The following is a 16,353-nucleotide window of genomic DNA, read 5'->3' on the forward strand; positions in this document are numbered from 1 at the left end:
GTGGATGATTCAGTGACTTGGGAATGAAAATCACAGAAATGGTAGAGTGGGCAGTAGGAATAACAGATTCATTCAGTTATCTGGGAGCAAGTGGTTGGTGCAGCTCTGCACAGGAACCGGAAGTGCCAGAAGCCAAGGACCACAGCTCTTCTGTATTAATTTAAAGGGCAAGGAGGGAAAGCAAGAATGAATTCCAGATTTTATTTATAATAACTAACCTTTTATGTGCTGACTAATGGCCATTTTACAGAAAGAGAGGGAGAGAGAAAAAGAGAGACACAGACTAATACTCTACATTGTTATCAAGGGTTTTTTTTTTGTACCTTTAGATGAATAGTCAGTTACCCATCAATCAGATGCCTCAAAATCACTATTACATTAAAAAATCCACCTCAGCTTACACTCTAATTGGAAAATTTCTAACTGCCATCATTTTTAAGGACAACACGTATCTAAGAAGTCTAGTCCTCCTCTTTCCAATATCGAAGCCAAAAGACCAGTCAACACAAAGGAAGTATTTCCAAAGAAACACAGAACCATTTGATTAATAAACCTGGAGGAAAAAAATAGCATCAAAGAAAAAAATTTCAAAAGATTTATTCCAAATGAAAACTAAACCAAGCCATAGAAAAAATTATGGATCCATGTTTCCATTTCAAACTATTTCTTAGCTTACTTTGTACATTTTCTTTAGCTCGCTCTTTAGAGAAACTATATCTATAAAGCACTGCAATGAGATTTGCCAGTTGGAAGGGTGTAAGCAGGAGAATGAGAGCTAATATGATTCTTGAATCGCGTTTGACCAAACCTTCAGGAAACTGAGTCATGCAACGGAAAGAAGGCAAAGCCCATGCTGAGACTGTTTGCTTAATCACATTGAGTCAGCATTCTGATACCACTGTGGGGTCTTTCAGTATTAAGCAATTCTATAAAAAGAGACTGTTCTTACCCTCATCCTTCCGTTTCTTATTGCTGGCCCATCTTCTGCCAATCTCAACACGTACAAATCCATTTTGTATTCCCTTCCTCCACGAATGCTGAATCCAAACCCTTTGGCGCCCTTCTCCATGTCCACAGTGAAATAATCAAAATCCTGTAGAGTTGGCGAGAGAATGGAATAAACAGGTGTTTGATATCAGGAAGCTTCTGTGGTCAGTCTCTCTGTTCTCCTTCTCCCTTACAGTTAATGTGTCCCAAATGACATGATATTGTGAGAACAAGTAATCTCACTTCGCAATCTAGCAAAATGAGAGACAAAATTCCAAAAGTTCAAGCAGATCTGAATGCAGTTTCCTTGGTCATTAAAAGAACTACCGTGTAGCTTGATTACTTTGGTATCCATTGTTTACTTGGCAAACAAAATGACTGCATATACGTCTGAGCGATACTATCACTCCTTTGTGTTTCCTCATTCACTGCTGTTGGGCACCATAAATAAATGTATCAGAGTCGTGTGTGTCTGTGTCTCTGTGTGTACATGTGTGTCTGTGTGTGCACATGTGTGTACATGTATCTGTGTGTACACGTGTGTATGTGTGTCTATATGTGTGTCTCTGTGTGTACGTGTGTGTCTGTGTCTATGTGTACATTTGTATCTGTGTGTACATGTGTCTGTGTGTACATGTGTGTCTATGTATACATGTATGTATGTGTGTGTACATGTGTGCCTCTGTGTACATATGTGTGTCTGTGTGTATCTATATGTATGTGTGTGCACGTGTGTGTCTATATGTGTGTCTCTGTGTGTACGTGTGTGTGTACATTTGTATCTCTGTGTGTGTACATGTGTATTTGTGTGTACACGTGTGTCTGTGTGTACATGTGTCTGTGTGTATGTGTGCATGTATGTCTGTGTGTACGTGTGTATATGCGTGTCTGTGTCTACATGTGTGTATGTGTGTACGTGTGTATATGTGTGTCTGTGTGTATGTGTGTGTACATGTGTGTCTATGTGTACATGTTTGTACATGTGTGTCAATGTGTCTGTGTTTGTGTCTGTGTACATGTGTGTCTCTATGTGTACATGTGTGTCTGTGTGTGTAAGTGTGTATCTGTGTGTCTGTCTGTATATGTGTGTACATGTGTGTCTCTGTGTGTATCTGTGTGTAGGTGTGTGTGTATGTACATGTGTCAATTATAGGTTTGCCCATTAGGAAAATGAAATTTAATGGGGTCCTGGGGGTACCTGGGGCTGCCTGTAGTCTGCCAGGGGGTACTGCCTGGTGTCAGGGGAGTGCTGCCTGTAGTCCAGCAGGGGAGGCTGCCTGTAGTCCAAGGGTGGGGGTTGCTGGTAGTCCCCTCCTGGGGGCTGCCTGTAGTCCAGCGGTGGCTGCCTGTAGTCTGTGAATGGAGGCTGTCGGATGTCTGGTTTCACATCTTGCCTTGCTTTCACTTCCGACCTGTAACTAAATAAATGGACATGGGATTTGCTCTGAGGTCTCAGCATTCTAAGGAGATTAGAATGATCACATGACCTCTAGGCACATGTGGGCCACACTTCTTGAGGTCCTTTTGCATGTTCAGGAATTTGAGAATATCATAGATGATAAGCATTATTTTAAAATCCTTGACAAATGCCATATTGTCTACTTTTCATTTGGCTCCTTGAGAAATCAAGGTAAACATGATGGCCCAACCAGAACTTTGTGGAAAAGGACTTATGGATATCCCTCTTTGACTTTGGCTATTTACAAACTTGTACAACTGTAGCAAATCTAGGGAGTTAAACTATACATCCCAAACTATACATCCCAAAATATCAGTTTGTCTCAACACCAGTAAACCAACTCTCTCAACCACTCTCTCTCGCCCACACACTATTCATTACTTTATGACAGCACAACCAAAGTAATCTCTAAATACTCTATAAATATATAATTAAAGGCAATATTTTAACCTGCTAGGTTTGGTCTTTTTGAATATCTTACAGAGGTTAAAGGAGTGATAGCAAAGCATAATCATGAGCTGTAAGTCAAGGAGAAAGTCACTGGGTCATTGCTAAGAGTAGAAACATATTACATAGTTTTAATACTGGACTATAACTATCAGATTAGTATCAGATGCTATTATCAGATACTACCACGGCCATAAGATGAAAGGGAAGGCAAAAATGTGTATGTCCAACATTTGTCTCTTTCTTGTTTCTAGATGTTACTTACAGTAGCCTTCCACCCCATCCATGGGGGTTACATTTCTAGACCTCAGTGGTTGTCTAAAACTGCAGACAGTCCTGAACCCTATATACACTATGCTTTTTCTTATACCACAAATCTATGAGAAAGTTTAATTTATAAATTAGGCACAGTGAGAGATTAACCCAGCACTGGGCTCGATCTCACAACCGTGAGAACATGACCTAAGCCAAAATCAAGAGTGGGACGCTTAACCAACTGAGTCACCCAGGAACCCCACTACTATTTTTAAAAATCACTCACCTGAACAATTGCCATTAGTGCAATCTAACATTTGGTGAGGATACACTAAAAATGTACAGTAATAGATGTATTTATTTGGAGTGTTCGAAAGGATGTTATTTTAATCAACACTTTGAGCAGGTCCCATTTGTTACTTAAATGGGAAGTAAGTGCAGAAATGACACATTCCTCTTGTGAACTGCAGAAGTGACACATTCCTCTTGTGAACTGCAGAATTTAGGCTTTGTTTCCTACCTCGGCAAGTTGTCCACTCACCTATTGGGATTGTGAATGCTGAGAACAGAATTATTTAAATATGCTTCGAATAAGATGCTTAACCACACAAATGAATGAATTAAACAAAAGAACTGAACTGGCTGCCATTCGTTGGCATGTGTTGATTTCCTTCCTAGAAACTGTTTGGTAGATTAGATGTCAAGGTGCTTTGAGTTACAGCACAAGTCACTTTGTTTTCATGATCTGTGTGGTAGTGGTATGCGATATCCATTATGTGCCCCATTTCCAACCAGATGTGTCACGAGGTATAGCCAAAGAGGGTGAAATGTAAAGTCTCCCCAAAGATTACACAACAGCCTAGAATAGGAACCGTTAAAATGCAACAGCTGTCATCCAAGCCTACCTTCTGGCATTCAGACTGCATTTGAACCAGTGCTGTCTGTCAGGATTTTACATTGAACTGTACCTTGAAGAGTCTTTAATGAGGAAAATATACTTAAGTTTTTATGAGTGTTGCTAACTGTTCAGTGAATGATACAGCGGCTTGGGCAAAAACTATGTTGCTTTGAATTTGTGAAATACGTTAAGGAAAACTCAGGATTATTTAAAAAAAAATACAGCCTCTTTAAAATTCCTTCACTCATGAAAGAAAGTCATCAGTATAACTCTTTGTTGCTATTAATTCCACTATTAAAGAGCCTGTAGAGATAAAAACAACAACAACAACAACAACAACAACAACCAGATTTCTAGTGATAAAATCTAGCAGAATTTTATGGTATGAACAAGTTCCAGAACCAAGAAACAATGCCCATGTGGTACAGGATCTTGTAGTGGGCTTTTGCCTCATGTGGACCTTTTATAAGAATTCCTTCCAGCTTAAGCATCTAGGGTTAAAAGTACGTAAAAAAAGAAGTAAATTTCCAGTGTTTTTTTACTGACTTTGCTGTTTAAAATGCAGTCAAGGGGCACCTGGGTGGCTCAGTTGGTTAAGCATCCAACTTCGGCTCAGGTCATGATCTCACAGCGTATGGGTTTGAGCCCCGTGTTGGGCTTTGTGCTGACAGGTCAGAGCCTGGAGCCTGCTTAGGATTCTGTGTCTCCCTCTCTCTCTGCTGCTCCTCCCCTCATGCTTTGTCTCTCTCTCTCTCTCTCTCTCTCTTTCTCTCTCTCTCTCTCAGAAATAAATAAGCATTAAAAAATTAAAAATAAGTAAATAAAATGCAGTCAAATATTAATTTCCCTTGCTGGGGAAGGTGAGCTCTGCTATTTATACTTAGTTTTGAAATATATTATATAATGGTTCTTTTGTTGTTTCCAATGAATGCTTCTCCTTGAATACTGTTTTGCTTATGTGCATATTAAAACGATTTTGTTTCCAGAGTATATATCAAAAGGTTGTTAAGGGATAGAGACATAAGTAGAGGTGTGCAGGGTGTCAGTAGGAAGCCAAAGTGAAAGTAAATAAGACAGGATAAAATATTCAGTCATTTTAATTCATAAAATAAAAATGTGGAAGCAGATCGTCATTTAATTTTATCCCATTTTAACATGGAAACTGGCTCAGTTTGACATGGAGTTAGGTGGGCATTTCTTGTATAGATGAACCACTAGAAAATGCATACGGGGTAATTGGCATAAAAGCTGTCTTGGAGACATCTCTAGCCTGATCTAGAGAAAGACAAAGAGCTCTTGATACCATGACCATGTTTAAATGAAGCTAGGAAAATGATCTGGTATCTGTAAAATTATTAATCTCTTCATTCATATGTAAAAGAGCCACCCACTAACAATCAACAGTTAAGCCAGGAAACCCCAGTGCCAAGGAAGGGCTCTCTGAAAGCAGGCACTTGCCAGGGTTTTAATATTAGTGCAGCAAAGTTCACTGGGAAAATTTGTTGGTGATTTATAAAAATTTGAATCAGGTCAATTGGTTAATCCCAGAGTTGGGAAATATTTTATTCCGCATAGTCAGGACAAAAAGACATTCCAAAGACTGTTGCTTCTCTGATCAGGGCCAACGAGTTCCAGTTGTGGGCTAGTAGCAGTTGAAGCATGATAGTGGCCTTGCCCAAATGTTATTCTCCCCACTGAATTATAACACGACAGGGATGAGATTACCCACCCCGAAGCCAGAAGCAAGAGCCCATGTCTGGGAGAGTCTGACTCTGGAAAGGTGAGATAGAACTGTGGCTGGGAGATTAATAGACGGAGGCAGAGCCATAAGAGGAGTCTGAGGCTGGCCCGGGAATTGCATGTGCTCAGCCCCTTCCTCCTGAGTCTGAAATGAATCCTGGGGAAAGCCAGTGTGATCTGTTAAAACAGCTCACGGTGAAAGCAAACACGTCAGTGGCTTATTACTGAGATACCCAGGACTTACTCCTCTTATGGGTTGTCAAATTCTTACCCCCCTATCGTTTGCTTTATGGTCTTTAGTCTTTTTTCTTCCGTGGAATATATTAAAACCATAAACAGCTGAGGATAACAGACATTTACTTTTTCTGTGAAAGCAAATGGGGGAACTCCTGAGAAGAACAGGGCTTTATGGAAATAGCACCTGTGGCACAGGGAAAATATTTGCTTTGCAACTGCGTGAGTGATGGACCTACAGAGTTCTGGGACTTGGAAACTGAGTCTCACTTCATCTTTCCCAACATATGAGGCGGGAGCTAGGAAGCAGATGTTCAGAAAACATTAGAATTATGGAAAAGACCGGTGAGGGTTTTGTACACAGAGATGTTCCTGTGGGTTGTTCTGTTTTTCTCCTTCAAAAGAGGGAAAACAGCATGGGAACATGTCTTCATCTCTTTCCTTTATGGCTCAACCTAATCCAGGCTCCCTGTTACACACAAGTTCATTGTAAGAAGACAATGCTGTTTTTACATGACATCCTTTTTTTCTGGAAGTTCAAAGTGGCTTATTCATATTAGTTTATGAAATGGAATGGAAGAACCTCATTAGATCATGGGTAGGGGGATATAGGCAAAATGCAGTAAAAAATGCTAACATTTATTACTGCTGACAAGTTTTGCCACACTTCCCTCTCTCCACACCACCATTGTTCTCTGAGCCACCACCTTCATTGATCCAAGGATATCAGCAGCCATCTCTAATTGCTTAATCTACATCCAACCCTCACCAGCTCCCAGTCAGCTCTCTGTGTGGCCCACTGGGCGGCCTTGAAAAGGAAATCCAGTGATGTCAGTCTTCAGTGTAAAAGCTTCCAGTGACTTGTCATTACACTGAAGCTCAAAATCTTTGGTGTGCCTGGGTGGTTCAGTCGGTTGATCATCCCAGGTCATGATCTTGTGTTTGTGGGTTTGAGCCCTGAGTTGGGCTCTGTGCTGACAGCTCAGAGCCTGGAGCCTGCTTGGATTCTGTGTCTCCATCTCTCTCTGCCCCTCCCCTGCTTGCTCTCTGTGTCTCTTTATCTCTCAAAAAATAAAACATTAAAAAAATTTAAAAAAAATCTTTAACATGCTTACAGTCCCTATCACTCTCATTGCTACATCTTGAACCATGCTCCCTGACCTCTTCCCTACACTGACCTTATTTATTGCCATGCCTTTCAAGGTTGCATGCTCCCTCCTGCCTAAGGGTCTACATCTATGTTCTTCAGTTTGGAGTCTCTTCAACGTGGTCTTCATCTAGTTAATCCCTACTGATCATCTACTGATCATCTACCTACTAATTGCTCATCATTTCTTGAGGAAATGTTCTCTTTTTGTGAAGAACAGACCCCTGTATTTGCTAATAAAACCACATGTGTGACACCCACAGAATCTCTAAATCACAGAAAGGAGCACCTGGCAATTTCTACTTTATGAAACTTTCTCTTCGGTGTCCTGTTGTGTCCTGTCCCAAACTCTCCCTCTCCCCACCTCCCTCACCTCTCAGCATCAGAAACACCAGGGGAAACTTTACCTATTTTCATGTCCTTGCAGCTGAAGTGGCTGAGGAGGAGCTGGTTGGGCAACAGGGCTGTTGGGAGTGGCTGGGCTCGGCTGGGCCAGAGGACTCTGCTGGGCCATGGGGCTCTGCTTCTCTGAGCTGGGTGCCGATGCTGGGCTGCTGAGCTCTGCAAAGGGGAGCCAAAGTGGCAGGTGCAGTCAGGTTGGCATCTGATAAAGGGCAAGAGGTGGCCAGAGGTGGTAACTCTTTGCCTCCTCAGATGACTCAAGGCTTCAGTTTTCTCAGTTTCTGTTAGGCTTTAAGACAGCAGGTTAAACTTATCAATTATCCAATCAAGTTCCAATACCATTCGCAGAATTAGTATTATTTCATGAATTACAAGTGTTGCTGAACAAAGTTAAACAGAGTCTCTTGTCATTTTCCTAGCAGAAAAGATTACAATAAAAAAAAACATGAAAAAATAAGCCAGAGGAGTAAGCTCTAAAACATATTCTATTTTTCCAGTGCTGCCCACTGAGAGAAAACATTTGAGCTGCTACTTTTTGGTTGTAAAGACAAATCCTACCGGTATTCCCAAGTTTGGACAAGGAAGTAACCATAATAGAAATAAATGCTTTTCATAATATTCTCTCTAATTCCTTGTTGGTTTTATTGCTCAATCACCCCCTGTGCTCCATGGTTTTTCAGAAAGAAAAGGAACATTGGACAGAAGAATGTTCATAAAATTGTTCTTTGTTAACACAGCTTCTTGGATTTTCCTGTAATAGCATTACCGTCTCAACTGAAATTATCTGTATATGATGCAATGCAAATAAGACAGACATATTTCAGACTGGGGAAAACAGAAAAGCGAGTCAGATTTTTAGTGACCAATCTTGCTTAGAGTTCATTTGAATATTTCACACATAATGATGTCTGCAAGTAACAGGTTAAAAACACCGCAGTCATTTTCTGTTCTGTTCTTTTTATTTGGTTGGGTGATAAAAGGGAGGTGATCTATTCTTTATTAAGCCATTCTTCCCCTTTCTTGTCTGGCAGTCCAGATTTTGAAAAATACTTTCCACTTGTGGGGTTTCTCATCTTCAGCACTGTTGACATTTTGGGCAAGACAATTCTTTGCTGGGGGGGGAGGGGCTGTCCTGTGCATTGTTGGATGGCTGGCGGTATCCTTGCCCTGTACCCGCTAGATGCGGGTAGCATTACCATCCTAATTGTGACAGTCAAAAACGTTGTCAGACCTTACTGAACATCCCCCAGGGGGACAAAATCACCTCAGTTGAGAACCACTGTTTTGTATGGAAAGTCAGGTGACTGTTTAGTGCCTGCTTGCCAGATAGCCCCAAGACGGAATCAGGAGACTGAGGAAAACAGAGGCGACCAAGGTAAGTAGACCTATCACTCTCCATGTGGTATTCTACAATCCACTCACAGGTGAGCTCTGGGGACTGAAATCTCGAGCATCATTTCATGAGTCAGCAGCTACAAACCAGTAATGAACCAGTGTCTGGAAATGGTGACTTTATGGTGAACTGGTTCTTAGATCCTTGTGGCCCTCAAGGCATGGCAATAAGCTGTAACTCTCACTACTCTTCAAGCCTCAGGGGGGAGTCCTTATACAGAGAAATTCAAAAGATTAAGTGGGAATTTAAAATTCTTATCAGATGCAACGTTTTCTAAATGAGCTCTCTTTACACCACAAAACTTCCTCAAGCTTTTCAAAATCAATCTGACTTTGAAGAATCCTCCAGAGCTTAACTGTTAACATGAATACACTTTTTTTTTTCTGCTTCAGATTTGTAACTCTATAATCTCTGTTGAATGGGTTCTGGTTTAATATAAGCATAAAAACAGTACTCCCCAGACCACGGGGAATGATTGAATAACCCAGTGTCTTGAGATTCACACTATTTATCTATAATGTCACACAGCTTGATCTCTGAATGAAACTGGTACTAAGTAAACAGGATATGGGTTGCAAGAGAGAGTGGATTTCTGCAAAAGTAGAAATAGGAATCAACCTCAGGCGCTCTGGCACCACTATGATGGCGGCCAGGCTCAGGCACTCACCCTCCTGAGGGATGATGCGGAGGGTGACACTAAGACCAGCATCCTTGATGAGCTTCACAATGTCTGCATGAGGCATGTTGATGATGGACTGGCCGTTCACTGCTAAGATCCGGTCTCCCACTTTCAGTTTTGCACAGCGGTCTGCAGGACTCCCATCGATGATGCGGCCGATTTTATGGGGCACAGCTAAAACAATCCCCAACAGAATCAGATATCAGGAGTGTTCCCAGCACTGTTCTGTTTTTTTTTTTTAATATTTTTATTTATTTTTGAGAAAGCACAAGTGGGGGAGGGATAGGAGGAGGGAGACAGAGGATCTGAAGTGGGCTCGGAGCGGACTGCGATGAGCCCGATGTGGGGCTTGAACTCACCAATCGTGAGATCGTGACCTGAGCCAAAGTTGGAAGCTTCACCAACTGAGGCCCCTAGGGCCCCCCCGCCCCAGCACTGTTCTATCTTTGAGTCCAGCCCCACAGAAAAAAATGCGATATCAGAATTCTTTTTTCCATCAGTAAATTTGCCTTTTGAAATCATAATCATGCCTATTAAGTGTGGTCCTGTGCATTCCACTGAGATCAGAATTTCTAAATTCAAGTTCTGTGCAATGACAGACCAATTCCAAACACATGGACCAGGGGTCCTCAAATTCTGGTGTATCATAATCACTCTAGGATTAAAAATACAGCTCTTTGGGCCTTAACCTGACCTTGTGCATCAAAATGTCCAGGAGCAGGTGAGAATCACAATTTTTTTTTTTTGAGAATCACAAATTTTTAAGAAGCTCCTCAAGACATTCTAATACACACAAAATTTTGAGAACCACAGGCATACATTATTGTGAGACCATACTGTAGAGATAATAATACAGTTTCAGAAGGATACAATAAATGTCAAGAATTCAATTTCTACCCTTGTCTATTTTACTGAGAGAAGAGATCAGGGAAGGAGAGAAATCTATATTAACATGGGCTGTCGCAGCAGGTGAAGAAGCTATGCTCAACTTCCTATCATCCACTAATCTTCGGTTTCAAGGTTGATGCAGGTTTCAAATCTTACCTCTTCTTTCTGATTTAATTTATAAGTGGTGCTGATAATTTATTAAGTGATGCATAATATATTGCATCAAATCTAAGATGCCATTATGACAAACTTCTGTTTTAGGTATCATAAGAAAGAAGGAAAGAAAGAAAGAAAGAAAGAAAGAAAGAAAGAAAGAAAGAAACTCTGCCAATTAAACAATGACACTCCATTGACTGTAAGATGCTGTATAATTTTTTAGATATTTAAATTATGAAAACGTGTATTAGAATTGATCAAATATGGCATATGTCTCTTTAAAACCATGAAAGCTTATGTATGTATGTATGTATGTATGTATGGAGAGCCAGGTGCATGAGGATAAAGATTTTTTAGCAGGTTGACTTCTATTCAATGTAAGTGTTTGAGTGCCTACCAGGATAACTATTTCTGGGGTCAGATACCACTGGCACACCCCTTCCTTCCCCAAGGAGGTTAGAATCTAGAAACCTGTTCTTTTTCCTTTCACCTTTGTAGGTAGGGAACCCCAGCCAGGAAATCACCTGTCAATTACTCTGTGTTGTTTCTTTCCTCATGGAAGTCAGGTACTGATTTATCTGTGTAAAGAGGCAGAGACACTCCACCATTTGTTATGCTTCAGGAGTGTCCGTTCCTTGAACTCTCAATCTTATGTATGTGTTACAGTGAAAGGCAGAACATCAGCTAATAACCACGTAAGGAAGGACAATCAGTGAGTTAATGAACCAGAGCCTTGATCATATTTCCATTGTGACAGGTTATAGATAGCATATGAAAATACTGGCTGAGCCGATGTTTCTGAAGTAAAACTCATGTTGAGTTTTTATTTACAGGCACTAATGGCTTTAATTAAGAACATCTTACTTAAAGCATACTAAAGATCATCTTAGACTCTCAGGACAATGTACTTATTAAGCAGAAATGTAATAAGAACTCATTCATTTAGTTATTTAAAAAAAGAAGGCATTGCAAATTCTTTGGTCTTCTACCATAATTAGAGTGAACATTTGTTCCTGTTTTCGCCCCCTTTCATGTTCAATACTGTCCTTGAACAGTCCATACATGACACGGTCTCCCTGGTTTCCAATGTGTCTATTGCTATCCATCATGTGATCCTTGGAAAGTTACCTGACCTCTCTGAGTTTGTTTTTCAATAGTAAAATTGGGATAATAATATCCCTGACTTCACAGGATGGCTCTGAGAAACAAATGCATTGGCACATGTGAAGTGACTAGAACAGTGCTTGGTGTAAGAACGGATCTATAACTATTAACTTTTCTTTCATTCTCTTTATTACTATTATCTTTTTAATGTTTCTGATATCACTATTGATATGCACGTGTGCTTGTATATAGGTACCAGCTTGAATTCTTTCTACATGGGGTAAACCCGTATTACTGTTAAAACTGAAGAAATGTTTTGCTTATGACACAACAGTATCTCCTAAGTATCAACACTGGAAAACAGCTTCACTTGGGAAAAAGAAATGTGTTTTGGGGATTATACAGATGCTAGATGAGGCCAAACACCCTGTTTGTTTTTCTCTGGTTTTACAAAAAAGATGTTGTATGTCTGTGTAGGAAAATGCCAACTCATAAGTAAGACTTTATTATTTAAAGGGAAATTAGTATAATACAGATGTCCTCATTATCCGCATTGAGCCTTAAACACACACAATTACAACTACATTAAAATATATATAATTTAATCCTTAAGAAATCATGTGAGATACTGGATAGAATTACCATTACATGTTTAGAGTGGAAGAAACCGAGCTACAAAGTCATTAGCGATTGTCCGACTCAGAAAGTCCAAGCAAGATTTAGAATCCCAGTCTGCTGGATTCCAGAGGCTTTGCTCTTAACCACGGCGCTACACTGTATCTCTTGACTTTGTGGTTCCTTTCCTCCACCCAAGCACTTGTTTCATGGGCACCTGGTACTTTTATTTGGTGAGTGCAGCTTGCCTATAATCAGGCAGTCACAAACACTTCACCAGTGGCCCTCATCCAGGGGAGAGTGGAAGGCAGAAACTCTGCTTGAAGCTGGTTCTTTGTGGCAGCTGTCTTTTGACAGGCAGGACATGAGGAAGAAGGGAGAGGAAAGGGGAGGAAGGAAGGCAAGGGGAAGGAGAGGAAGGGAGAGGAAAATTGGACAGCTCCTCAGATCCCTTTTGGTTGGGACTTCACATCATGGTGTCATTCCTTTATTTGAAGTCATTTCTTTGGGTATTAGAAATACATTTCAAATGAAATTTAAAAATACACTTTAAAACACATACAGCTGGTATTTGGATGATTTGCTGCTTTGAATTATTCATGCCTATACTCCCCTCCATTACCGTGCATCATTTAGAATCTCCTGGGCATAAAGCCCCAAATGTTTCAAAACATAGATTTCACACACACACACACACACACACACACACTTTTATGAGCTCAATAACAATAAAAACAAAACAATAAGTTATAATTTGTTAATTTCCAGGCACTGGGCTAAGTGCTTATTTTAAATCCTGACAGCAGCAGTGTGAAGTAGCTGTAAAAGTATAATAATCATGTTTAGTTTATTGTTAAGAAAACAAAGAAATGTCAAAGCCAGGATTCAAACCTATGCCTGTGGCTTCAAACCTTAGGGTTACTCCCTCCTTTTTTTGATATATGCCAGGTTGGAAGCAATTTGAATTATGAGAACTGAGGGAATGGCTCAGCTTAGGAACAGCTTAGGAAAGCATGCTGCTTGAGATTTTGAGATGAAAGTTTCATTGTAAACAGATTTATTTGCTTATGATGATAACTCTTAGTTTCAAGGCCATTTTCACTTTACTGTGGCAGACAGAATAACAACTGAACTAAAATAATAAAAACTAAAATGAAATAGTGAAAACTGAAATAAATTCTATGGTAGTCACACAGAATGACTGAGTGGCTTACATAAAATGGGAGTGAGTACACAATTTAAAAAGGTGTGCCCATAACTGGAAGCATCTGACATAGTTTTGTTAAAATTGTTTCTATTGGCATGTGCTTTAATAAAAACAGTGCTTGAAACTCTTGGCAGCTGAACACAGCTTCACTTTTTCTTCACCAGCAATTTCCCTACACATGTAAGTACATTGAATGTTGATGTGCAACAACTCACTGACAAGAGGTGGGCTCAGAGAGGATTCTCCCTGAAAACAAGATGCAGTTCCATTTGCTCAGTTAGGAAGTCTGCAGAACTAATGACCTAAGTGCTTTCTGTGCATTGCTAATGGAATTACAGAGCATGGAAGAGGCCATGACCTTGGTTTCTATTATTGGGATGAATGGTACTCGTTAATTCTCTGGGAATTGATGACTAAGGTAACTGCTGGAGCACAGTCCATTTAGACAGCATGCCTTCCAGACATCATCTGTCAGGTAGCAGCATAAATCAAGTCTTTGGACCAGTATTCTTGACACAGTGTGCTTAGGATACACAGATATTTGGAAAAGTTGCAATATGTCATGAAGCTTTGAACATGCTAACATTTGGGAAGGAGACAATATATCACTACTTAGAAATTTCCCTTTAACTTCAAATCACATAAGCTATGGAAAAAGAAACCCATCTTTTTCCTCTTTATTTCTTTGTGGGGAAAACACCACTATATATTCATATTTTATATTATAAAATTTAGTATTTTCAATTTTATATTTTCCTGTACATGAATTAACCCTTTGACGCCTGCTCAAGCACAGCATCCTTGTTTCAGTAGGGCTATTCAGACACAGTTGGACTGGATCCTAAATTTGTTCTAAAGGCCTGGATTCTTTGGGTCTTTGGCCCCACTACTACAGGAGGCAATGGTCCTCCTCCCTTTTTGCTGTTTGGTTCTCTTCAGGGAGCTTTGTGTGGTCTATCCAGGCTCCTTCAGCCATTGGTTAACCAATGAACTCTTCTTGAGTTCTACCTTAGGTTCATTCCCATAAAGAAGATGACACAGTTGCCTGGATGACTTTTTTTTTTTTTTTGCTTTGGCAGTAGAATCTTCCTGAAATTTCTGGTGATGGATTCTTCCTGAAATTCTCAGCTGCACCTGAGGGAAGGGGTAGTAGTTCCCTCTCCCTCCACTTTTCCCCCCATGTTTCCTTGTTGTTTTTTATGTGTTTTATTTCAGAAAAGGAAAACTCGTGACTCATATTTACATTTAATTATCTTCTTGTTAATAGATCCACAAAGTGGAATTGTATATGGAAGCGGAGGAAAGCATTAGATAGGGAAAATGGATTCTGCATCAATCATGTCAAATTTATAAGCAAGAAGTTTCTGAAATGAGTGTGACAATAGTAAATACTTCAAAGGCAATCAATAACATAAACTCTCATTAGCTCACAATTCCATTAATCTGTGAAGGTTAAACAACATGCCATTAGTTTAAGGAGGCAAGGAAAGTTACTTTGGATTTAAAATCTGTGACCTGATATGGAAAGAAGTGTGTGTGTGTGTGTGTGTGTGTGTGTGTTCAGTTGGATGATTACAGTTTCTTTTCTTAAAATAATCTGTGACAGGGGCACTTGGGTAGCTCAGTCGGTTAAGTGGCTGACTTTGGCTCAGGTCATGATCTCAGGATTCATGAGTTTGAGCCCCCTGTCTGTGCTGACAGCTCAGAGCCTGAAGTCTGCTTTGGATTCTGTGTCTCCCTCTCTTTCTGTCCCTCCCTTGCTCATGCTCTGTCTCTGTCTCTCAAAAATAAATATACATTAAAAAAACTTAAAATAATCTGTGACAATGATTTACTGTCTAGTTTCAGAATTGTGGGTTAGAGCAGGGGGATCAGCTACTCCATCAACAACACATTTCTGCATAGCATCATCTTACTAACAGCTCTAGTGCTCGGCACAGTGTGAGAGATAGTAATGAAACAACACATGCTATCTGGCCTTAAGAAACTCACAGCCAAGTTGGGGAGATTCATATACAAATACTTATAACACAAATTGGCAACTCCATGGTAAAGGTAGCAAGGGTACCCTCAACAAGGGTACAGAAGAGGGGTGAATCATTGGGTTCAGGTGCGGACTTAGAGAATGGTAAGGAAAAAGGAAGTTCATTCTGGGGAAGTGGGCACATAGTGTCCTAGGCTAAATGGCAGCTCCCTTGGTGAAAAAGTCATGGTGGTACACAGGGACCTATCAAATCCATGGAGGAAGAAGCAAAGAGAGATGTTTTGAAGTTGGGGTCCCTCCTACCTTCAAAATTCTTGTTTCCCTCACTGAGATCCCTGATACAATAACTTTACCCAGATCCTCTAGATGGACCCTGAACATATAGGAACAACAGAAAAGTAATTGTCTCAGAGCATTCCTATCACTTTAACCCACAGTGAAGAATTCTGTTTTCCTGCCTTTAGAAATCCAGGCTTAGTATTAATTGCTGATTTTCCGTATCTCCTTCCTAGAAGTCCTGGATAAGCATATTCTACTGTAACAAATCCATTTAGGTCAATGTTGTTCCTTCCTGGAGTGTGACAGTGTCCTTCGAAAGAGTTTTTCTTGGTCATCAGGGAGTGGAAATGTGGCAAAAACATGTGTTTGGTATTTTTTAAAAATTTGCAGAAAAATTAAGAAAAAACAGCATGACTCGTTTTCCTCTAAAAGTCTGTGGAATTTGCTTTCCAAAAATGAAAAGGTCTTCCCTGACATTC

General features: G+C 40.2%; 1 protein-coding gene across 5 annotated transcripts in view; it reads right to left on the minus strand.

Moving 5' to 3' along the window:
• Positions 1 to 16,353, minus strand: part of MAGI2 (membrane associated guanylate kinase, WW and PDZ domain containing 2) — a 1,357,364-nt gene that overhangs the window by 117,177 nt on the left and 1,223,834 nt on the right. For all 5 annotated transcript variants that reach the window (XM_043588690.1, XM_043588689.1, XM_043588693.1 and 2 more), the window contains 4 exons: positions 9,630 to 9,815; positions 7,575 to 7,728; positions 2,186 to 2,405; positions 950 to 1,093 (listed from right to left, as the gene is read on the minus strand). In XM_043588690.1, coding sequence (XP_043444625.1) covers positions 950 to 1,093; positions 2,186 to 2,405; positions 7,575 to 7,728; positions 9,630 to 9,815 — 704 coding nt within the window. The remainder of the gene's footprint in view (positions 1 to 949; positions 1,094 to 2,185; positions 2,406 to 7,574; positions 7,729 to 9,629; positions 9,816 to 16,353) is intronic.

This window comes from Prionailurus bengalensis, chromosome A2 (genome assembly GCF_016509475.1).
Source record: "Prionailurus bengalensis isolate Pbe53 chromosome A2, Fcat_Pben_1.1_paternal_pri, whole genome shotgun sequence".
NCBI classification, from domain to species: domain Eukaryota; kingdom Metazoa; phylum Chordata; class Mammalia; order Carnivora; family Felidae; genus Prionailurus; species Prionailurus bengalensis.